General features: G+C 42.8%; 1 protein-coding gene across 1 annotated transcript in view; it reads left to right on the forward strand.

Moving 5' to 3' along the window:
• Positions 1-280: 280 nt before the first annotated feature.
• Positions 281-26,086, forward strand: part of pdhx (pyruvate dehydrogenase complex component X) — a 75,516-nt gene continuing 49,710 nt past the window's right edge. Inside the window, exons 1-3 of the mRNA XM_084171879.1 lie at positions 281-669; positions 6,166-6,249; positions 21,406-21,506. Coding sequence (XP_084028005.1) covers positions 534-669; positions 6,166-6,249; positions 21,406-21,506 — 321 coding nt within the window. The 5' untranslated portion in view covers positions 281-533. The remainder of the gene's footprint in view (positions 670-6,165; positions 6,250-21,405; positions 21,507-26,086) is intronic.

Raw genomic sequence — 26,086 nt, forward strand, 5'->3', positions numbered from 1 at the left:
ATGCATACCTGTATTCCCAGTCATGTGAAATCCATAGATTAGGGCCTAATAAATTGATTTCAAATGTCTGATTTTCTTATGTGAACTGTAACTCAGTAAAATCTTTGAAATTGTAGCATTTATATTTTTGTTCAGTATATAATAAAAATGTAATAAATATAATACACGTCTAAAAAAAAAGTTTTTAAAAATCGTACAATTGTGCTGTGCTAGACTTTTTCTGTTCTTTTTTTTTTTACATGACATGATCAGCTGGTTGCAGCTGAACTACAAATTCACTACAGAGGAAGATTACAAAAAAGGACCTCAAAGATCCAACATGGACGTCTTTGGCTTTTTTTTAAGGAGCGTTACAACCAAAAATAGTACTCTTGATGCATGTATATATGTCTAGTCACCTGGCTTAATTGATATCGTATATAAACTATCCCACGTAATGGCTTTGTGTGGTACCACTTTACGATCATGTTTTCTTTCCTTTTTCACCTGTCAGGCATAAACCTGGGCATCTCTCACCGACGGAGGACGAAAACATGGCGGCCTCCTTGCGTTTGGGTCGTCAAGGAATTCTATTTGGCCTGAGATTTGCAAAGCTTAAAAAAAATTCATGGACTTCACATTCGTTTCAGGATAATGTCAGGCAGTTCTTTCAATCGCCATATTTATTTGGTAAGCGTTGATACTTCATTTATTGTACTAGTTTTGGATGACAGCTCAGCTAAGCGCCGCTAGCAAACTTGCTAGCTTGGCGCTAGCTAGCTAACCTCTTTATTTATTTATTTTTCTTTACATCACCCCAGTTCTAAAAAAAATACGTTTCAGCCGGATGTCACTGCATGTATGAGTCTTATTGAAGTAAATATGGGTTTTCTGTTTGCTGAACATTATCAGACACTCGTTATCCGTTAGCTCGCCTCGTAGACGTTACAGTCGAGCTGTCAAGGTTGCACAGCTTAGCTAGCCAGTTAGCTAACGCAAGTCATAACAAATCTTAGTTTTTAGTTTGCTAGTTAGCCAGTTGGGTCGTTCCTACAAATCGGTGCCTTAGTTTTGGACCTCATAACTTTAGATACAATTTTATTATTATATATTATTTTGTATTTTATCAGAAAAAGGTCGTTTGACTTTCAGAAAAACATGTTGGTCAAGCTCAGGCACTTTTTTTTTTTTTTCAACATGTTAGTAGGTGCATAATCCTAACCAGGTTTAACCTAACAGGGTGAAAATGTGGAGACTAAATTAGCCATAGCTCTGTGAGTGATTAAAAATTTAGTTAGCAAAATGGTGAACACTTGAACAGGATTTTAACTTCTCTATCAAACATATTTTAACATTTTGAAATTTGGTTAATTTTCTCTAGTATTTAGCCTAATGAGCGGGACATACAGACTAAAAACATGGAAAAATGGATACAACTGAGTGTATATTTATTTAGCTTTGTACCATTGTTTTCTCACCAAAGACATTACACTTCCTGAATGTGTTGTCATTGTAGGAAGGGGTTGTTTTCTTAAATTGATAAATAGAACAAACTAACAGGGTGGAAAGTGATCAGGGGCACAGAAAATCTTAAATAAAATAATAAATACAATCATTAAAAAAACGTTATTGATGAGAGAGAATTGAACTAGGACCTGATTTGACCAACCTGAAAATCGTGTTGGTTTTTCTGTATGTCACAGTCTCTCTCTACATAGGGTCATTCAAGGCAACATAGCCCACTCTGTGTTCCTGCTAAAGCTGACAAAACATTGTAGCTATGTTGTAACTAAGTCAGTAATACACTGATGTAAGGTTGATCATGGTTACTCTATTTTAACCAATTCACTCATCCCACCTGGACCTTGTGCTAGATCGGATGAGTCATGGAAATGGGCCAGTTTTAAAAAATGTGGGGTAATCCAGATTTAAATCATTTGTGTTAAATTCTGCTCCCCACTTCAGATTGTGGCGCCTTGCTTTTGGATGAAGCTTTAAAACAGACTAACAAAATATCTAGGCCTATGATATTGAAATCAAATGATATGCTACAATTAAAACATGTTAATATGATCCCATGACAATTGAGGGAAATCAGCCTATTGCTTTTCAGTTTACTTTAAGTGCACAGGGAATATGATCTAATGGGGAGCAGAATTCTAAGATGACACTTAAGATTCAATTTTCTGAACTGGCCCCTGGTGATGCTGTACAGTCGCTAGCTGGATCAGTGCCATCACTGCTCATAAAAATGCCCCCTGACCCAATGTTTTGGCAGTTCACACAAGTATCCAGCAGAAGGCAGCATTATATCATTCATTACAGTACCAGTCAAAAGTTTGCACACACCTACTCATTCCAGGGTTTTTCTTTATTTTTTACTATTTTCTACATTGTAGAATAATAGTGAAGACATCAAAACTAAGAAATAACACATATGGAATCATGTAGTAACCAAAACATATTTTATATTTGAGATTCTTCAAATTGCCACCCTTTGCCTTGATGACAGCTTTGCACCCTCTTGGTGTTCTCTCAACCAGCTTCATGAGGTAGTTACCTGGAATACATTTCAATTAACAGGTGTGCCTTCTTAAAAGTGAATTTGTGGAATTCATTTCCGTGTTAATGCGTTTGAGCCGATCAGTTGTGTTTTGACAAGGTATACAGAAGAGAGCCCTATTTGGTAAAAGGCCAAGTCCATATTACTGTCCTGTAGGTTTTTGCTCCAACCCCAGTTGTTCTTGTATTATAGAATAGCGGTCTGCAAACAAATGTTAAAGGTGCATGCCGCCACCTACTGTGCTGGAGTGTGTTCAATCGCGGATTACAACATTAGCTCCACATTTCTAAATCCTCCTACCTAATTCAGTGCTTCTGAGAAAATAAACAAGAGCCCTACTAACTTCTAATAGACCCTCCCTCATACCCAAAATCCCTTCCGAACTCCCCCAACCCCGTCTAACCTCAACGACCCTACACTTAAATATTTCCTTCTCTTCAACATACTTACAACAATATAACACATGCTCCAGCAGTTCATCTACCATACACTCCAGACACAAACCATTCACATGCTTGCCAATCAGATGTAGTGACGATTTCATTGTCCTAGGCGCAATCGAGCAAACACCCCTCTTCCTTCCTAATCTGACCTTTGAATCTTGGTCCACTGACCATTCTTTGCAGAGCATATAAATGCCAGCCCTTGGGCTCAGTCCCATCTCTTCTGCCACACATCTATCAAAATGGCTCTGATCTTACATTTGGCCTCACCTGTACCCAGTGGAATATTACATCACATATCTAGTTTTAAAGCTATTTTGGCTCTGGTCTACAATTTGATTCCCTTCCACACCTGAATAGGCTGGGAGAATCTCACTACTACTCAGTCTCAATTCTCCATAGTAACATTAATGCCTCCAATAGTAGGTCACTCCCATTAGATTTGCAAGATGGTAAACTATTCAATACAGACAGGGAATCTGAGCGTACTATAATTCTGACAGGTTGAACAACCCCATTTGTAACTAACATGATTCAGCTTATCAACCAGCTAATTATTAGAATCAGGTGTGCTAGAATAGGGTTGGAATGAACCTACAGGTAGCTCTCCAGGAACAGGGTTGGAGAGCCCTGGCCTAAGCCTAGCCAAAATGAAAAAAGAAACCAGACAAATTAGCTTATAATTAAGGTTAATTTGAATTAATGATCTTTCTGCTGTGTGCCGTTTAATGGATTGTAAAGACAATCTGTGGATGTGATTATGATAATAGAGCTTTTGTAAGGCTGGGATAAAAATAGAGTCTGTGATAAAAAATGATTTCAGTCGACGACGGGGGGCGGGGAGGGCAATGTTTTACAGACAGGAATTGGTCTGCAAGCTCCTGTCATGGCGGTCACTGCCCTTACATTGTCTGTCTGTCTGTGTGTGTGTCTCTAGCCTCCCCCACCTCAATAAACACACACAGCACACACTCAATTGCACGTTTGCTTCCCCTGCCTGTTCAGACTAAGAGAGCTAGGGTTATGAATGGGGGTTTCAGCGGGCGTGCTTTCAGGGCGTTGTTGTCCAGTGATGTGCTCATCCAGGCCTGAGTTCTTCACACATGACATGCAGAGCAGAAGGAGACCTTCGTACATGAACGGCAAAAACAACACATGAACAACAACACAAGCACCAGTACATGAGGTTCTCCCACAGCCATGGCTCATCACCTTGTATCATTCGGGCCTTGCAGGCCATTTCTAATACACTAGTTCTATCTACTGATCTGTGTTCTACCGTTGTAATTCTCAGTCAACATAACATTGTAATACTCAGTATTACAAGGAGATGACAGAGTTGGGCACTAGCATGGCCAGCCCAGTGCCTAATATGACCCTGAGCCAGCTCAACTGTGGTCCTCTGAGTGGCTCCAGCTGCTGTGGACGACTATGTTTCAGGCTGTGGTGGCCCAGTGGGCGACAGGGCTTCCAGCCCCAGGCAAATATGTCAGTCGCCATCGCAGCCTACTGTTGATCTGCCTGCACTGCTCTCTCTTCTGTCGCCAGGGTGCTGTCCGCTTCCTGTGGCCTGGTGGCTTTGATCTCTCCCTGTCAGTGGATGTGTGCTGAGGCATGAGCCCCACAGCTCTCACCCTCTTTCCTCTTATAGCCTCCTACTGTACCACTTCTTTCTTCTTCGTTAGCCCGCATGCATTTCTAGGCTCCTCTAACATTCTGTTCCTCTTCCTTCTCAATAGACTGACTGACTGAATATAGCCTAGCTTGCCTTTTTAATGTACTTATTTGATGTCACACAGACCCAATCAGAGTAGGATATACGCTACATGACCAAAAGTATGTGGACACCTGCTCTTAAAACATCTCATTCCAAAATCAATGGCATTTATATGGTGTTGGTCCCCCCTTTGCTGCTATAACAGCCTCTCTTCTGGGAAGGCATTCCACTAGATGTTGGAACATTGCTGCAGGGACTTGCTTACATTCAGCCACGAGCATTAGTGAGGTCAGGCACTGATGTTTGATGATTAGGCCTGGCTCGCAGTCGGCGTTCCAATTCATCCCAAAGGTGTTAGATGGAATTGAGGTCAGGGCTCTGTGCAGGCCAGTCAAGTTCTTCAACACTGATCTTGACAAACCATTTCTGTATGGACCTTGCTTTGTGCACGGGACATTGTCATGCTGAAACAGGAAAGGGCCTTCCCCAAACTGTTGCCACAAAGTTGGAAGCACAGAATCGTCTAGAATGTAATTGTATGCTGTAGTGTTAGATTCCCCTTCACTGGAACTAAGGGGCCTGGCCCAAACTATGAAAAACAGCCCCAGACCATTATTCCTCTTCCACCAAACTTTACAGTTGGCACTATGCATTGGGGCAGGTAGCGTTCTACTGGCATCCTCCAAACCCAGATTCGTCCGTCGGACTGCCAGATGGTGAAGCATGATTCATCACTCCAGAGAACGCGTTTCCACTGCTCCAGAGTCCTGTGGCGGCGAGCTTTACACCACTCCAACCGACGCTTGTTATTGAGCATGGTGAATTTAGGCTTGTGTGCGGATTCTCGGCCATGGAAACCTATTTCATGAACCTCCCGACGGAACAGTTCTTGTGCTGACGTTGCTTCCAGAGGCAGTTTGGAACACAGTAGTGAGTGTTGCGACCGAGGACGGACGATTTCAGCACTCGACGGTCCAGTTCTGTGAGCTTGTGTGGCCTACCTCTTCGCAGCTGAGCCGTTGTTGCTTCTAGACGTTTCCACTTCAAAATAACAGCACTTACAGTTGACCGGGGAAGCTCTAATAGGGCAGCAATTTGACGAACTGAATAGTTGGAAAGGTGGCATCCTATGACTGTGTCACGTTGAAAGTCACTGAGCCTTTCATTAAGGCCATTCTACTGCAAATGTTTGTCTATGGAGATTGCATGGTGGTGTGCTCGATTATATACACCTGTCAGCAACTGGTGTGGCTGAAATAGCCGAATCCACTAATTTGAAGGGGTGTCCACATACCTTTGTGTATATATAGTGTAGCATAGACCTATTAATGCATTTTTGTTCAATTGACTTGATTTTATAGTTATGTAGACTAAAGTGAACGATTTCATTCTTTGTTATAAATTAGCATGTATTGCTACTTGGGGTCTGACTGGTGTTGATGTGTTTTCTCTCTTTCCTCTAGGGGCTGCCCCAGTCAAAGTGGAGATGCCTGCTCTCTCTCCCACCATGGAGGAGGGAAACATTGTCAAATGGTTGAAGAAAGAAGGTAAGAGAGCCCCTGCCTCCATTTGCCAACGTTCACAACATACTCAGCTTCTCTATTGCATGTAGACTACAATCCTACATAACATAATCCAGCCTACTACACAAATCCAATATGGTTGATTTAAATTTTACATCTCCATCCATATACCTTCATAAAGACACACTCATCACCCTAAACATATTCTACATTTTGAGATGTGAGTAATGACTGGGAATATTCCATGGACCAGTTAATTAAGCCTTGGCAGTTCAGTGTTGGTCAGATTAGCCAACTCTCTCATTTATTAAGGAGGAGAAAAGCAGTGCCATGTTTCTCCCTTTCTCCACCTCGGAGTGATGGAGGGGCCAGAGTGTTCATTATTGACCATGTGACATCATATCCTTCTACACAGCAGTCAGAGCCCAGGCAGGCTGAGAAAGGAAGGCACCTGAAACTTGGCATTGTCTATGTCACTGGGTAGCAACGCTGTTCCCCCTCGCCGCCATAGCCACATAGCCATTCATCAGAGACAGTCAGCCCATACCCTGCTCCTATTGGTCGATTTACACTTGTGTAGCCTCAGTTGTCATGTGGCTGTTATAACACTGGAATGTGGTGTCTATGGGAATGTATCTCATGGTATTGCGAGCATAATTATCAGCATTTTATAAAGACTTGTGTAGGTTTCACTGTCACTCTGTAGCCTAAATATAGTGGCGTAATATGAATGCCTTTTGGGTTTTGACGTTCATCATGTGTTTCGTCAGAGATGGTATAAAAATGATCATGTTTTTGGGTTGTAATAAGCTTGTGGAAATAAAACAACGTGCGGTGATGTGCCCAGATGGAACGAACTTGCAGAGCACAATGATTGGTTTTTCATTGCTGTGTGATGCGAGTGTGGGAGCATGTGTTATTTCAAGTGGAGAAGGAATTCTATTCTGCAGAAACCACAACATATTTTCACTGTTTCCTGGGTGCGTGCTTGCATTGTGTGAGTAGTCGTATGACCTGTGTGAGTTGATGGCAGCATAGCCCAAAAATGTTTTTGGTATCTGATAGTTCTGGCAATTCTCACATAGAACCTTTATTTGGAGGAAGGATGTTTGATATGCTTTTTACATTTCTAACACAATTGTTTTGTTGTTGAAAATCACAATGAAAGTGGCCGTTTGAGGCCCTTCTTAGACCTATACATGTCCCCTGTGACACCCAATTATCCATGATACAAGCAACATCTTGGTGTCATTATACTCCATAGTGTGCTCTAAAATATGTAGTATTGCTACATTCTGAAATACAATTTTACACGAATGTATTCAACATTAAAACTATGAATATCTCAAAAGTCCCCTCTTGGTATTTTTTAGAAATATCGTTTTACATTTCCAGAGTGGGCTCTCTGCTACTGTTAAGATACATTTTATGAGCACCACCAACACATTGAATGGGGAAATGGATTCAAAGGGAACTCTGCTGGTGATTTGATAAATATGCAATCCTGCAGAAGGGCTATGATTGGTAAAATTGGTCAATTTCTATGTTTTAAAATGGATAATTTCTTAAAAAGTAGCCGAGAGCCCACTCTGGAAATTTGATGTTTGAATAGTATATTGTTCCAAACAATATGTGGGTGATTCCACACGATGGTCAACCTTAGCATCCTAAATTAATAATTTCCAATGGAAACCATGTTTCTTATTATCCTTAAGGTCTATATTTTGGAGGAAACTGTATGAATTCTCCATCACTCTCCTTGGTCAAATAGGCCTTACATAGCCTGGAGGTGTGTTTTGGATCATTGTCCTGTTGAAAAACAAATGATAGGATGGCGTATCGCTGCAGCGTCACCAGCAAAGCACCACCACACCACCACCTCAATGCTTCACGATGGGAACCAAACATGCGGAGATCATCCGTTCACCTACTCTGCGTCTCACAAAGACACGGCGGTTGGAACCAAAAATCTCATTTTTGACTCATCAGGTTTACATAAACTTAGGCTGGAGTCATTAAAACTCGTTTTTCAAACACTCTACAAATTTCTTGTTAACAAACTATATTTTTGGCAAGTCGGTTAGGACATCTACTTTGTGCGTGACAAGTAATTTTTCCAACAATTGTTTACAGACAGATTATTTCATTTATAATTCACTGTATCACAATTCCAGTGGGTTAGAAGTTTACATACACTAAGTTGACTGTGCCTTTAAACAGCATGGAAAATTCCAGAAAATGATGTCATGACTTTAGAAGCTTCTGATAGGCTAATTGACATCATTTGAGTCAATTGGAGGTGTAGCTGTGGATGTATTTCAAGGCCTACTTTCAAACTAAGTGCCTCTTTGCTTGACATCATGGGAAAATCTAAAGACATCAGCCAAGACCTCAGAAAAAAAATTGTAGACCTCCACAAGTCTGGTTCATCCTTGGGAGCAATTTCCAAATGTCTGAAGGTACCACGTTCATCTGTACAAACAATAGTAAGCAAGAATAAACACCATGGGACCACGCAGCCGTCATACCGCTCAGGAAGGAGACGCGTTCTGTCTCCTAGAGATTAACATACTTTGGTGCGAAAAGTGCAAATAAATCCCAGAGCAACAGCAAAGGACATTGTGAAGATGCTGGAGGAAACAGGTACAAAAGTATCTATATCCACAGTAAAACAAGTCCTATATCAACAACCTGAAATGTCCTCTTGTCTGATTAAACAAAAATAGAACTGTTTGGCCATAATGACCATCGTTATAAGAACACCATCCCAAACGTGAAGCACGGGGTGGCAGCATCATGCTGTGGGGATGCTTTGCTGCAAGAGGGACTGGTGCACTTCACAAAATACAGTGGGGAAAAAAAGTATTTAGTCAGCCACCAATTGTGCAAGTTCTCCCACTTAAAAAGATGAGAGGCCTGTAATTTTCATCATAGGTACACGTCAACTATGACAGACAAATTGAGGGAAAAAAATCCAGAAAATCACATTGTAGGATTTTTTATGAATTTATTTGCAAATTATGGTGGAAAATAAGTATTTGCTCACCTACAAACAAGCAAGATTTCTGTCTCTCACAGACCTGTAACTTATTCTTTAAGAGGCTCCTCTGTCCTCCACTCGTTACCTGTATTAATGGCACCCGTTTGAACTTATCAGTATAAAAGACACCTGTCCACAACCTCAAACAGTCACACTCCAAACTCCACTATGGCCAAGACCAAAGAGCTGTCAAAGGACACCAGAAACAAAATTGTAGACCTGCACCAGGCTGGGAAGACTGAATCTGCAATAGGTAAGCAGCTTGGTTTGAAGAAATCAACTGTGGGAGCAATTATTAGGAAATACAAGACCACTGATAATCTCCCTCGATCTGGGGCTCCACGCAAGATCTCACCCCGTGGGGTCAATGATCACAAGAACGGTGAGCAAAAATCCCAGAACCACACGGGGGGACCTAGTGAATGACCTGCAGAGAGCTGGGACCAAAGTAACAAAGCCTACCATCAGTAACACACTACGCCGCCAGGGACTCAAATCCTGCAGTGCCAGACGTGTCCCCCTGCTTAAGCCAGTACATGTCCGTGTCCGTCTGAAGTTTGCTAGAGTGCATTTGGATGATCCAGAAGAGGATTGGGAGAATGTCATATGGTCAGATGAAACCAAAATAGAACTTTTTGGTAAAAACTCAACTCGTCGTGTTTGGAGGACAAAGAATGCTGAGTTGCATCCAAAGAACACAATACCTACTGTGAAGCATGGGGGTGGAAACATCATGCTTTGGGGCTGTTTTTCTGCAAAGGGACCAGGACGACTGATCCGTGTAAAGGAAAGAATGAATGGGGCCATGTATCGTGAGATTTTGAGTGAAAACCTCCTTCCATCAGCAAGGGTATTGAAGATGAAACGTGGCTGGGTCTTTCAGCATGACAATGATCCCAAACACACCGCCCGGGCAACGAAGGAGTGGCTTCGTAAGAAGCATTTCAGGGTCCTGGAGTGGCCTAGAAAGTCTCCAGATCTCAACCCCATAGAAAATCTTTGGAGGGAGTTGAAAGTCTGTGTTGCCCAGCGACAGCCCCAAAACATCACTGCTCTAGAGGAGATCTGCATGGAGGAATGGGCCAAAATACCAGCAACAGTGTGTGAACCTTGTGAAGACTTACAGAAAACGTTTGACCGGTGTCATTGCCAACAAAGGGTATATAACAAAGTATTGAGAAACTTTTGTTATTGACCAAATACTTATTTTCCACCATAATTTGCAAATAAATTCATTAAAAATCCTACAATGTGATTTTCTGGAAAAATATTTTCTCATTTTGTCTGTCATAGTTGACGTGTACCTATGATGAAAATTACAGGCCTCTCTCATCATTTTAAGTGGGAGAACTTGCACAATTGGTGGCTGACTAAATACTTTTTTCCCCCACTGTAGATGGCATCATGAGGAAGGACAATTATGTGGACATCTCAAGACATCAGTCAGGAAGTTAAAGCTTGGTCGCCAATGGGTCTTCCAAATGGACTATAACCCCAAGCATACTTCCAAAGTTGTGGCAAAATGGCTTAAGGACAACAAAGTCAAGGTATTGGAGTGGCCATCACAAAGCCCTGACCCTGAATCCTATATAAAATGTGTGGGCAGAACTGAAAAGGCGTGTGCGAGCAAGGAGGCCTACAAACCTGACTCATTTACACCAGCTCTGTCAGGAGGAATGGGCCAAAATACACCCAACTTATTGTGGGAAGCTTGTGGAAGGCTACCTGACATGTTTGACCCAAGTTAAACAATTTAAAGGCAATGCTACCAAATACTAATTGAGTATATGTAACCTTCTGACCCACTGGGAATGTGATGAAAGAAATAAAAGCTGAAATAAATAATTCTCTCTACTATTATTCTGACATTTCACATTCTTAAAATAAAGTGGTGATCCTAACTGACCTAAGACATGGAATTTTTACTAGGATTGAATGTCAGGAATTGTGAAAAACTGAGTTTAAATGTATTTGGCTAATCTGTATGTAAACTTCCGACTTCAACTGTGTATGTGTGTGTGTGTGTCACGTTATCTTTTTATAAATGGTCAAATTGAGTTCCCCTGTCGCCACAAGATGAATAGTTTTGACCACACTCCACTGCTATGAGTGGTGCAGCTAGAAATCGTAAATGTCTATCCTATATTGAAAAGGCACCCGCAAATGAAAATTCCACAAACATGTTTATCTATTTTGTGCTGTTAGATTTGAATTTAGTTCGTGTTGTTAGATATCATAGTGCCCTGTAAAACAATATTCAAATGTATTGAACTTAGTAGGAAATCAACATATTGTATTGAATTTATTAGAACATGAATATGGCCAAGATTATTTTAAGACATGAACAAAATGCGTGAGTAGCTAGGTTTCCATCCAATTGGTGACAGACTGTCATGTGAATATTCTAAAATCTGCATAAAGAAAATATGCTAATTTTCCAACCAATGGTGTGTTTCCACCAAACGGACTTGTTGCGGAGAAAAGTCAGTGCTTGATGACGTAGTGCACACACACTTTACTTTATGTACCAACTTTCAATGTGTTTCCATCGCATTATGAACTTTACCGATTTTAGTTAGTTGCCTTTTTAAATAGTAAATGTGCCTACTCTGGTCTTGGCACGCATGCTCTAGCCAACAATTTGCAGATACAGTTCAGGTAGGCTGTGTTTGTAGGCTACATGATGAGATGATTATGGATAAGAGTGAGAATATTTTTACTTGTCAAACAGCAGTCAAGCATCCATCGTCATGTCACCAGAATAAGACCCTCAATATTTATTGGAAAGGAGCATCAAGATCACTGTGCACTTTCACCACCCTGTGAAGTTCATCGTAACTTATTTCATCTGTAGCCTAATAAACTGCATGGTTTCCCGAGTCATAGTGGGAGGAACAAGTTTTCTTCGATATGATGGTTATTATATCAATATTTGTGCATAAAGGCGTTTCCATCACCATTTCTTGCATTATACATTTTACCGGCACAAAAAGTTCCCACCATGTCGAATGAACAAATTAGCCAAAAACCTTCTCAATGTTCACTACAAAGTAGCTAGTGCCTACCTAGTATCATGATTATTTGCATCAAATCTAATTTTATTTGCCACATGTGCCGAATACAACAGGTGTAGACCTTACACTGAAATGCTTACTTACAAGCCCTTAACCAACAATACAGTTTTAAGAAAAGAAAAGTGTTAAGTAAAAAATAAAAATAATTAAAGAGCAGCAGTAAAATAAAATAACAGTAGGGAGGATATATACAGGGGGTACCGGTACAGAGTCAATGTGTGGGGGGGACCGGTTAGTCGAGGTAATTGAGGTAATATGTACATGGGGAGGGGGGGGGGGGGGGTAGAGTTAAAGTGACTATGCGTAGATAATAAACAGGCAATTGCAAATAGTCCGGGTAGCCATGATTATCTGTTCAGGAGTCTTATGGCTTGGGGGTAGGAGCTGTTAAGAAGCCTTTTGGACCTAGACTTGGTGCTCCGGTACTGCTTGCCGTGCGATAGCAGAGAGAACAGTCTATGACTAGGGAGGCTGGAGTCTTTGACAATTTTTAGGGCCTTCCTCTGACATAGAGGTCCTGGATGGCAGGAAGCTTGGCCCCAGTGATGTACTGGGCCGTACGCACTACCCTCTGTAGTGCCTTGCGGTCGGAGGCCGAGCAGTTGCCATGCCAGGTGGTGATGCAACCAGTCAGGATGCTCTCGATGGTGCAGCTGTATAACTTTTTGAGGATCTGAGTTCCCATGCCAAATCTTTTCAGTCTGCTGAAGGGGAATAGGTGGCTATTTGTTTAGCAAACTCTGCAATCACGTGTGCTACAGAAACACCGCTAACCAAACAAGTCTCTTGCTGGTGCACAGTTAAATTAAAGGGTATCTACATCCAACATTTTTTATTTGTTTTGCCAGACCTCAAAAGTAGTCTCCTGATGTGGTTTAAGCATTGTTGTGGACTTAGAACATCCAATTTTGCTATTAAAGTATGATTCTGAGAACAAAAACCTGAAAAAGTGGGGGAAAAGGAAAGCTGGAAAAACAAAACAGAATGGGATTTGGGAAAAAAGAGAACATAATTATGCAAAAAGTAAATTTTATAGGGCCCTAATCATTTGCGGCGTACATCATGAGCAAAGTCATTGTAGCCTGTCATTCCACTTCCTCTGGCATGAGCACGTGCTGACTTGGAATTGCTGGAGCGCAGCCGAATAGTCTGCCAGCAGCCTACCGAAGGTTGCACCGTGTCCATTACAATGTAGAAAAATGTGTCTCTAGTCCAAACCTTTCAATAGTTAGGAAATCCATATTACCAGAGCATCATCTTTTTTATTTTTCTATGGTGGATTCGTTGTCGCAATTTATGGAAGATGCCAGAACTTTGGAGATAACTTTGGATGGCAAAATCAAAGATACTGGCTTCCCCTATCCATCTTTGGCAAATTTTTCCCTAAATGCCAAATTATGACAACCAGCTCCAGAACCAGCCATAACCTGGAAAGCTGGCTAATCTTTTGAATACTGTGTAGCAACAACAGATAACATTAGCTAGCTAGATACAGACGGGATACTAGCTAGCTACACTTGACAGCTGTCAGTACCCTACTTGTTGTCCACTCCATGTGGAAATCACCACAATAAATGTTCCCACCCCTAATTCATGAATATATATTAGCAGCCTGCGTAATTCTTCGGAGGTGGAACAAAAAAAATAAAAAAATCCGCTATAGGACAGGAATTATGTCGAAATAGGGTCTCTGGTGGGGGACTTTTTAATAATAATATTTTTAATATTGAATCAATTCATGTGAACATTTTATTTCATAATATAGACACCAAGATGTCTGTACCATGTACGGTTCACGGATCAGAGTCTTACAGGAGGCATGCATAGGTCTAAAAAACGCCACTTTCATCACGATTTAACCCCCAAAAATGTCATACAAATGTAAAAAGCATGTTAAACATCCTTCCTCGCAATAAAGTTTTTATGTGAGAATTGCCAGAACAATATGTGATACCAAAAGTATTTTTGACCATGCATGCGTGGAATCGCCCAGTTGGCTTTGTCACTGGATATCCAGCTTTTCCTCTGACCCTATCCCATCCCCAGTGGTGTAGTGCACTTTTTTTAGGTGAGGGAGCACCTTTTTTTTTATGACGTCATAATTTCTTAACGTTTGTACAGAGTACTGACAGATGTAGCCTATTGAATATCATTGTAGAATAGGCCTATGCATAAACTACATCCTCCAATTGCCACATCTGCCTATGTAAACCATATTGTCATAAGAATATTTTCTATTTTGAATACCCTAAAACACCAAGTTAGGCATAACTAATTTCAAAATAGGCCATAATCACTGTCAATCGTGAATGATACATTTTATTTTTATTTTTGTGTGTGTATATATATATATATATTTCTTTTTTTTTTACCTTTTATTTAACTAGGCAAGTCCGTTAAGAACAAATTCTTATTTATAATGACTGCCTACACCGGCCAAACCCGGACAACACTTGGTCAGTTGTGCGCCGCCCTATGGGACTCCCAATCACGGCCGGTTGTGATACATCCTGGAACCGAACCAGGGGGTCTGTAGTGACGCCTCTAGCACTGAGATGCAGTGCCTTAGACCGCTGCGCCACTCGGCATCCCATCTCAATCAGTTTCATGGGAATATGCATTTAGATCTTCTTGAATTAGTGCTTTGTGAGTGAATTAAAGCAGATGGTGTTAACAAACTAGCCTTTCTGTAGACCTATTTTGTTTCAATCAAAGCATATATAATTCCTTATTCAGCTTCAGATAAGAAATGACTGAGGTGTTTTAACATTCTAGGCCTACTATGCTACAGTATATGCTATTATATTCCAATCAATCATTATGTGATCTTGCGAGACATTGATTAAGCTTTGATCTAACTTTACTAAACGAACTCCATGGTGAGAAGTGATAATTTTCTATTTGTAATAATAAGTACTGAGTAGGACTATTAGGCGTAGGCAACAGATCTTGATGAGGGTTATTTTAAGCAATTTGAGGGCCCTTCGAATCATGGTGCTGAAAGGACAGCACCGTAACCGTATTTGGTCACACGTCGTTCTGGGTTCCACTGCGCAAGGGGGGTCCGTGGAGTTTTATGAACGTCAAGGCAGACTCTGTGAATTTGGATCCTAGATCTCATTGGTGTGATAAGGTTAATGTGGTGGATCAGTTTGTCTGCATACGCAATCGAGGTGGTACGTTTCTGTAAGCTAAGCACTCGGACACTAGGGTTGAGTTCAAGTGCGTCGTACATGATCCCTAAGTCCATAACAAACTGTTTTGAGGACAGCCATTTTAGCAACCCATGGTGAAGTTTTCTGTCTGTGCCTGTTCTTGTTACGTCGGATTTGGCCCGCTCGAAGTGGTCAAGCCTCCGACCGACGGGCCTCTGCACACACGCCAACAGTTATTCATTATTCGCACAACCGCCAGAGAGCGAGAAGACAGGGAAAAAAACACCATTTACGTTACCTACCTATAGGCTATAGCTTACATATTTTTGTTTTTCGTTCTATTTATTTAGAGCTTATTTTCCAGAAATACACTGCTCAAAAAAATTATGGGAACACTAAAATAACACACCCTAGATCTGAATGAATGAAATAATCTTATGAAATACTTTTTTCTTTATATAGTTGAATGTGCTGACAACAAAATCACACAATGTATCAATGGAAATCAAATTGATCAACCCATGGAGGTCTGGATTTGGAGTCAAACCACACTACAGGCTGATCCAACTTTGATGTAATGTCCTTAAAACAAGTCAAAATGAGGCTCAGTAGTGTGTGTGGCCTCCACGTGCCTGTATGTCCTCCCTACAACGCCTTGGCATGCTCCTGATGAGGTGGCGGATGGTCTCCTGAGGGATCTCCTCCCAGACCTGGACTAAAGCATCCGCCAACTCCTGGACAGTCTGTGGTGCAACGTGGCATTGGTGGATGGAGCGAGACATGATGTCCCAGATGTGCTCAATTGGATTCAGGTCTGGGGAACGGGCGGTCCATAGCATCAATGCCTTCCTCTTGCAGGAACTGCTGACACTCCAGCCACATGAGGTCTAGCATTGTCTTGCATTAGGAGGAACCCAGGGCCAACCGCACCAGCATATGGTCTCACAAGGGGTCTGAGGATCTCATCTTGGTACCTAATGGCAGGCAGGCTACCTCTGGCGAGCACATGGAGGGCTGTGCGGCCCCCCCCAAAGAAATGCCACCCCACACCTGCACATTTGTGGCCTGCTGGAGGTCATTTTGCAGGGCTCTGGCAGTGCTCCTCCTGCTCCTCCTTGCACAAAGGCAGAGGTAGCAGTCCTGCTGCTGGGTTGTTGCCCTCCTACGGCCTCCTCCACGTCTCCTGATGTACTGGCCTGTCTCCTGGTAGCGCCTCCATGCTCTGGACGCTACGCTGACAGACACAGCAAACCTTATTGCCACAGCTCGCATTGATGTGCCATCCTGGATGAGCTGCACTACCTGAGCCACTTGTGTGGGTTGTAGACTCCGTCTCATGCTACCACTAGAGTGAAAGCACCGCCAGCATTCAAAAGTGACCAAAACATCAGCCAGGAAGCATAGGAACTGAGAAGTGGTCTGTGGTCACCACATGCAAAACCAGTCCTTTATTGGGGGTGTCTTGCGAATTGCCTATAATTTCCACCTGTTGTCTATTCCATTTGCACAACAGCATGTGACATTTATTGTCAATCAGTGTTGCTTCCTAAGTGGACAGTTTGATTTTACAGAAGTGTGATTGACTTGGAGTTACATTGTGTTGTTTGTGTTCCCTTAATTTTTTTGAGCAGTGTATTTTTACCAGCTCCGTGTATTCTCAAATTGAAAAAAGTGAGGGCGCGCCGCTCCCCTGCGGTACGGCAGCACTACATCCCTGCCCATCCCCTTGCATTGTAAGTGTGTGTCATTGTGTAGCTTAAGCCTATTGCCATTCCAGTGGGGAAGAGGTGAAAGGGGCAGGTGGTTGACTGTTTAAACCTTAACACCGGCTAACCCCTTGGGTCATCTGGTGTTAAAACCACACACACACACACACACACACACACACACACAAATATCCTTTCTAGTCCTCCCTTCTCCCGGCTCTCTGGAGCTTCTGAGGTCAATACTCACTCCCACCCCTGCCCACTATTTCCCTCACACCCTGTCCGATCTTCCCACCACCCTCTCTCCCACAATTCTCCCTTTTTCTCTTCCTAAAAGTTGAGGTGATATTTTACTAGGCAGGCTATTGGAGCTGAGGATGGTGTTTCCCTGTATGGATGTGTACAGTGCCTTGCAAAAGTATTCAGCCCCCTTGGCGTTTTTTCCTATTTTGTTGCATTACAACCTGTAATTATTTTAATGGATTTTTTTTTGGATTTCATGTAATGGACATATACAAAATAGTCCAAATTGTTGAAATGAAATGAAAAAAAATAACTTGTTTAACCAAATTCTAAAAAATTAATAACGGAAAAGTGGTGCGTGCATATGTATTCACCCGCTTTGCTGTGAAGCCCCTAAATAGGACCGGTGCAACCAATTACCTTCAGAAGTCACATAATTAGTTAGATTGCACACAGGTGGACTTTAAGTGTCACATGATCTCAGTATATATACACTTGTTCTGAAAGGCCCCAATCTGCAACAACACTAAGCAAGGGGCACCACCAAGCAAGCAGCACATCCCACGGAGCACCATTCAATCCATTATTTAAAAACATATATTTAAAAAATATGGCACCACAACAAACCTGCCAAGAGGGCCGCCCACCAAAACCCACGGACCAGGCAAGGAGGGCATTAATCAGAGGCAACAAAGAGATCAACAATAACCCTGAAGGAGCTGCAAAGCTCCACAGCGGAGATTGGAGTATCTGTTCATAGGACCACTTTAAGCCGTACACTCCACAGAAGTATGCTTTACGGAAGAGTGGACAGAAAAAAGCAATTTCTTAAAGATAAAAATAAGCAAACATTTGGTGTTCGCCAAAAGGCATGTGGGAGACTCCCCAAACATGGAAGGAAGGTACTCTGGTCAGATGAGACTAAAATTGAGCTTTTTGGCCATCAAGGAAAACGCTATGTCTGGCGCAAACCCAACACCTCTCATCACCCCGAGAACACCATCCCCACAGTGAAGCATGGTGGTGGCATCGGCAGGGACTGGGAAACTGGTCAGAATGGAAGGAATGATGGATGGTGCTAAAGACAGGGAAATTCTTGAGGGAAACCTGTTTCGGTCTTCTAGAGATTTGAGACTGGGACGAAGGTTCACCTTCCAGCAGGACAATGACCATAATCATACTGCTAAAGCAACACTTGAGTGGTTTAAGGGTAAACATTTAAATGTCTTGGAATAGCCTAGTCAAAGCCCAGACCTCAATCCAATTGAGAATCTGTGGTATGACTTAAAGATTGCCGTACACCAGCGGAACTCATCCAACTTGAAGGAGCTGGAGCAGTTTTGCCTTGAAGAATGGGCAAAAATCCCAGTGGCTAGATGTGCCAAGCTTATAGAGACATACCCCAAGAGACTTGCAGCTGTAATTGCTGCAAAAGGTGGCTCTACAAAGTATTGACTTTGGGGGGGATGAATAGTTATGCACACTCAGGTTTTCTGTTTCACCCCAAAAAATATTTTGCATCTTCAAAGTGGTAGGCATGTGTAAATCAAATGATACAACCCCCAAAAAATCCATTATAATTCCAGGTTGTAAGGCAACAAAATAGGAAAAATGCCATGGGGGGTGAACAATTTCGCAAGCCACTGTACCTTCTTTCTCCCTGTGTCACTGTCCTGACCCGAGGTGACCTTTCTACCCTAGGATCGCCTGTTGAAAATAAAGACTGACTCAATGTGACCCCTTCCCAATAGGCCCCAACCTCATCTTCCTCTTCTGCCTTGTCTTCACTCAATAACAAATGGCCTCTTTTTAATAAAACATATCACCCCTCCCTGGTTTTAGATTTGATTCTCTAGCCCCATAGGGAAATGTAGAGACATGGGGCAATATTATGAAGAACATACAAATCTACCAGAACCCCTTCCTTTACACCCAGTACTGCTGCTGTTCTCCTGTTTGTCTGTGTGTCTGTAGGTAATAATAATAATAATAATAATAATAATAATAATAATAGGTGTAATGTATGCATATATGGATGTGGTGGAGGGAAGCAGTGCTTCCTAATTGCAGTCTTCTTTCATTGCTTCGCAGATGTAAATGTATTCCTAGCTATTTCCTAGCCTCCCATACAACCGCGTTCTAGAGATGTAGCCTACCATCAAACATTCCAAAGATAATGTACACATTTTGTAATCATGTAGTAACCCAAAAAGTGTTAAACAAATCAACATATGTTTTATATTTGAGATTCTTCAAAGTAGACAACCTTTGCCTTGGTGACAGCTTTGCACACTCTTGGCATTCTCTCAACCAGCGTGATGAGGTAGCCACCTGGAATCCATTTCAATTAACAGGTGTGTCTTCTTAAAAGTTAATTTGTGGAATTAATTTCCTTCTTAATGTGTTTGAGCCAATCAGTTGTGTTGTGACAAGGTAGTGGGGGGGGGGGGGGGGGGGTATACAGAAGATAGCCCTATTTGGTAAAAGACCAAGTCCATATTATGTCAAGAACAGCTCAAATAAGCAATCATTACTTTAAGAAATGAAGGTCAGTTAATACGGAACATTTCAAGAACTTTGAAAGTGCAGTCGCAAAAACCATCAAGCGCTATGATGAAACTGGCTCTCATGAGGACCACCACAGGAATGGAAGACCCAGAGTTACCTCTGCTGCAGAGGATAAGTTCATTAGAGTTACCAGCCTCAGAAATTGCAGCCCAAATAAATGCTTCAGAGCGTTCAAGTAACAGACACATCTCAACATTGACTGTTCAGAGGGGACTGTGTGAATCAGGACTTCATGGTCAAATTGCTACAAAGTAACCACTACTAAAGGACACCAATAACACGAGACCTGCTTGGGCCAAGAAACACGAGCAATGGACATTAGACCGGTGGAAATTTGTCCTTTGGTCTGGAGTTCAAATTTGAGATTTTTGGTTCCAACCGCCGTGTCTTTGTAAGACGCGGTGTGGGTGAACGGATGATCTCCGCATGTGTAGTTCCCACCGTAAAGCATGGAGGAGGTGTTATGATGTGGGGGTGCTTTGCTGGTGACACTGTCTGTGATTTATTTAGAATTCCATGCACACTTAACCAGCATGGCTACCACAGCATTCTGCAGCGATACGCCATCCCATCTTCAACAGGACAATGACCCAACACACCTCCAGGCTCTGTAAGGGCTATTTTATCAAGTAGAGTGATGGAGTGCTGCATCAGATGACCTGGCCTCCACAATCCCCCGACCTCAACCCAATTGAGATGGTTTGGCATGAGTCGGATGGCAGAGTGAAGGGAAAGCAGCCAACAAGTGCTCAGCATATGTGAGAACTCCTTCAAGAGTGTTGGAAAAACCATCCAGGTGAACCTGGTTGAGAGAATGCCAAGAGTGTGCAAAGCTGTCATCAAGGCAAAGGGTGGCAATTTGAAGAATCTCAAATATAAAATATATTTTGATTTGTTTAACACTTTTTTGGTTACTACATGATTCCATATGTGTTATTTCATAGTTTTGATGTCTTCACTATTAGTCTACAATGTAGAAAATAGTAAAAATAAAGAAAACCCCTTGAATGAGTAGGTGTGTCCAAACTTTTGACTGGTACTGTATCTAAAAAGATGGGTGTCAAAATTATTTGGACCCCTCTTTACAAAACTATAACACCCTCCCCTTGCGAGGATAACGACACTGAGCCTTTTTCTCAAATGTTTTATGAGATTGGAGAAGACCATTCCTCCATACAGAATCTTTCCAGATCGTTGATAGCCTTCGCCTGCGCTTATGGATCCGCCCTCTTCAATTCAGTTCTAAATCTATGGTTATAGCATCCCTTAGAAATTGACTTTCTATTCTACTCTCGCTCACCATTTTTTATTTTTTATTTTATGTACGTTTTTCCTTTCTCAAATTATTAGTCTTAGACATTCTAAGTGGTCTGACTGTTGCTGGTGTCCTGCAGGTGAGGCGGTGGCGGCTGGCGATGCGCTCTGTGAGATCGAGACGGACAAGGCCGTGGTTACCCTGGAGTCCAACGATGACGGTGTCCTGGCCAAGATACTGGTGAGTGAACAGTGTGTGTGTGTGTGTCAGTTCTTTGGGCTTCCCTCTTCTCCTTAATTGGCAGAACATCACTGATGAGGTGTGCATCGTGACCTCTGTCTGTGTGTCTCTCTCTCTGTCTCTCTCTGTGTGTGGTGTGTGTGTATGAATATTAATGACTCTGCCCAAAGACAGACAGATCACTTGTCTTTCATCAACGATGCGCCACATGTTTGTCCCTCAGAACAGAGGGATGAAAGCAGTTTATCCTCCGCTGTCAGATCGATCTGGCAATGGGAAAAAGCCTCCAATTACATCCTAACGAGAGAGAGAGAGGATATTGATGGTAACTCTGTGTGGTACTGCTTTACCTGTAAAACACACCCTCCTTTCCTCCATCCTTAATTATCAGAGGTAAATGATCCAGCAGTCATAATGACATACACAATATGTACAAAAGTATGTGGATACCCCTTCAAATTAGTGGATTCGGCTATTTCAGCCACACCCGTTGCTGGCAGGTGTAGAAAATTGAGCACACAGCCATGCAATCTCCATAGACAAACATTGGCAGTAGAATGGCCTTACTGAAGAGCTCAGTGACTTTCAATGTGGCACCGTCTTAAGATGCCACCTTTCCAACAAGTCAGTTCGTCAAATTTCTGCCCTGCCAGAGCCGCCCCGGTCAACTGTAAGTGCTGTTATTGTGAATTGGAAACGTCTAGGAGCAACAACGGCACAGCCGCGAAGTGGTAGCCTAGGCATTACAAGCTCACAGAACGGGACCGCTGAAGCGCATAGCGCGTAAAAAGTCTGTCCTTGGTTGCAACACTCACTAACGAGTTCCAAACTGCCTCTGGAAGCAACGTCAGCACAAGAACTGTTCGTCGGGAGCTACATGAAATGGGTTTCCATGGCCAAGCAGCCGCACACAAGCCTAAGATCACCATGCACAATAACAAGCGTTGGCTGGAGTGGTGTAAAGCTCTCCGCCACAGGACTCTGGAGCAGTGGAAACGCGTTCTCTGGAGTGATGAATCATGCTTCACCATCTGGCAGTCCGACGGACGAATCTGGGTTTGGCGGATGCCAGGAGAACGCTACCTGCCCAAATGCGTAGTGCCAACTGTGAAGTTTGGTGGAGGAGGAATAATGGTCTGGGGCTGTTTTTCATGGTTCCGGCTAGGCCCCTTAGTTCCAGTGAAGGGAAATCTTAACGCTACAGCATACAATTACATTCTAGACGATTCTGTGCTTCCAACTTTGTGGCAACAGTTTGGGGAAGGCCCTTTCCTGTTTCAGCATGACAATGCCCCCGTGCACAAAGCGAGGTCCATACAGAAATGATCTGTCGATCAGTGTGGAAGAATTTGACTGGCCTGCACAGAGCCCTGACCTCAACCCAATCGAACACCTTTGGGATGAATTGGAACACTGACTGCGAGCCAGGGCTAATTGCCCGACCATGTAGTGTATTTTTATTTATTTATGTTCAACCCAGCATTCATCAACTAGCTAGGTGACACACACACACACTTGCCTGTCCCACAGCTGATGCAATTGGTCCCTTCCAGTCAGTCATCCGATCAGTGAGTGTCACATCATTCAGAACAGTGTCCTAGTGGCAATTAGCCGTGTAAACCAGGCCGCGTAGCATAGTTCAGCACAGCATGCCCATATTGTTCTAGTGCTGTGGTTCAGGTGGTGTCTGTGAGTGTACCCTAAATAAAGAGCAGATATGGAGTAATTACCTAGACGGATAGCTACATTTGCATAAACAAGAGTGTTGCTCTGGAGCAAGGGCTAAAAAAGGCAGTGTATTACCTTATCCCCATGGCAGTGTACAATAATTTCTCTCTGGCTTTTTTAGCCCTTGCTCTATTCTCATCCTCTCCTTCATGTTTGCTTTCTCTTCCCCTTTCTCCATCTCTCTCCTTCCGATCCATGTCTCGGCTGCCATGGGGATAAGGTAGTTTCCATGGCAACGGCCCAGCAGTTGTGGGTATGGGCTTAGGAAGGCTAGGAGCTGGCAGAAAGAGGAAGAGAGATAAGCCCCCCAGGCTCAGCCAGCATCCAGACCAACACCCCACCCCTGAATACCCCAGTGCAGACCCAGGCCCAGTCTCTACTGGGGGTATTAGAGAGGAAGTATGCCAGTCTCTCTGGATGTGTGTCTGGGTGCTGGTTTGTATCGTGTGTGTGTGTGTGGTGTAACTAGTATGAGCAACGTGTTTCCTGGCTGTGTGGAAGGGGCAGGATGGTTTCTGCTCTCTGTAGGTCACATCACAGATTAGCCCACAGTGGTGTAGTAGTGGTGCTCTCTAAGTATGTACCCACTAGGATTCTAGTTTAGCAGCCAGTGTAACATCCGTAAACACACACAAAAGGCTGATATGGCACATGTAGAGATCCCCCACACGTTGATGTGGGGGTGCAGGGATTTTCGAGATGGATTGATACGGTGTACAGAATGTATGTCAACGTTTAACGGTCGAGGTAACTAGTGGCAAGATGGATGGATGGAAGAAGGAAAGGCTAGATGAAGATGCCTGACATGGTCCACAGTGCTTATCTTGTAATTTATCAGTCTCTGGTTCCCTCCCTCCATTCCTACATACTTTCTCATTAGGATGCTGTCATTTTAGGATAGATTAATCTTCCAGGTGGGAGTTTGTTGGCTGTGTCTCAATTCAACTGACATCTTCCCTGCACTACAACTGGCCAAAGCATGACTGTTAAAAGAATGGACAAACCATCCATCACGTGACACCATTCATTTCTATGTGAAGACTCCGTAGATCATTGAAGTCAAATTAAGCCCGTTAAGATCGCGTCTCATGGAGACATAACGTGGAGTTTGAGCTACTCGAGGAAGTGATGTCGCAAGCTAGCTCAGTGCTGCCCCCTCTCATTGAGTAATCCTGCGTTTACATGGTACGAGGTAGGCGTCAAACCGGATGTCATTGTTTTCAATGAGAGCAAGACGGTAAATGCCATTGAGGCTGGCAGTGAATGCCGTCAGCCGCCACGGTAGACAGGACTTGCCGCCAGAGTTCAAATATTTCAACTTTTGCCATCTGCTGAAGCATTGTTTTCTACCAGATGTTGATTTGCACTGTTTGTTTACTGAAATCACCATAGCAACGTATACCCGTCGTGCTGGCTTGGTTTTGCCATCACCGTCTTTCTTGCTTTCTTGTCCCGCTATGCTGACTGGTATGACGGTTTTTTCATCCCTTGTCTAAACGCAGCATAACTCAAGTTAAAGGCCTACCGGGGTACTGCATGCTGCCATTAGCAGCATCTTTAAATAATCGTTTCAAGGACATACATCTGGTGTATTAGAAGCAATTATTGGTACCATGAATGTTTTCGGAAATGTTTATTTACACGATGATTGACCACAAAGATTGACATTTTCCCATTCACTATAATGGGGGATCCTGTTTTCTGCTAATTATACCTGCAGTAGCAGTCGGCTTTAAACTTCCATGACGTCAATGAGAAGGGGCAGTCGTTCTCCCCTGGGCCAAAGAAGAGAGAAGAACCGAAAGGCCCGCACGCTGAATATGCTCCCAATTTACCACCTTTATAGATAACGTTTCCATCCAACACAGAACTTAGTCAGTTCTTTGAAATGATACAAAATGCATAGGTTAACCTCATAAATGGGGTGTTTCGTTATATCATTTATGAACTAATTGATATATTCAGGATAGACCCCGTAGGAGCACTATACTCTCTGATCTCCCTCCTATGCTTTAATTTGTCAGATTTGAGAATGCAGCCAAATCAAAAGCCCTGGGAGACAGTGCTGCTGGGGAAAAGCCCTCCTCTGGACTCTAATTAGACTATTCTGCCCAGTAACAAGTTGCAGGATGTAGGATGCAATCATATCGCCTCAAATCCCTCTTTCTCTCTCTCCTGGCAGATCAATACACTCACACGGAGGCATGCACTCACACACACACACACACACACACACACACACACACACACACACACCAAATCAATACAGTATATTTTTTCTCCAAATAAGCCAACCTTTTCCCCACCTCTTCCTTTCTCTTCGATCTGAAGGCGAGGGACTAATTGTGAACTGTTTACAAGTCCCGGGTGTGAAGCTTATCCTTGTTGAGGGTGGGAGTCCAGGTGTGAGAGTCTTGAATTGTATCAGAGATCACAAGAGCATGGTGTGTCTAATCAATGGTTATTTTCTGAAATCCGTGTCCTCCTCATCCACCTCTTGACCTATTATTCTTCACTGAAGCTAGGCAAGTCTAATGTGTGCAGTCAGGTTGAACCTGTGCCATTTCACTGTCAACTCAGGTGGGAGGTGCTGCTCAGGTATTTGGTTAAGTGTTTGTTATGATGTGATGGAATGGTTCAGGACCGGCACTGTCCTTTTACAACCAGATGATGGCAGTGTTGAGCCCCACACTAGCAGTGTGTTACACGCTGTTCCCTCTCTCGCTTTCTCTCTCTCTAAATGTGTGCCTATGTGCTCTTGCGTCTTTGATGGAGACATCCACATAAGACAGCACGCCATCTGTGAATGTGAAAAAAAAAAGGGACGGTGACAAGGTGTGTGTGTGTGTGTA

The sequence above is a fragment of the Coregonus lavaretus genome (genome assembly GCF_964263955.1).
Source record: "Coregonus lavaretus genome assembly, chromosome: 11".
Lineage (NCBI taxonomy): Eukaryota > Metazoa > Chordata > Actinopteri > Salmoniformes > Salmonidae > Coregonus > Coregonus lavaretus.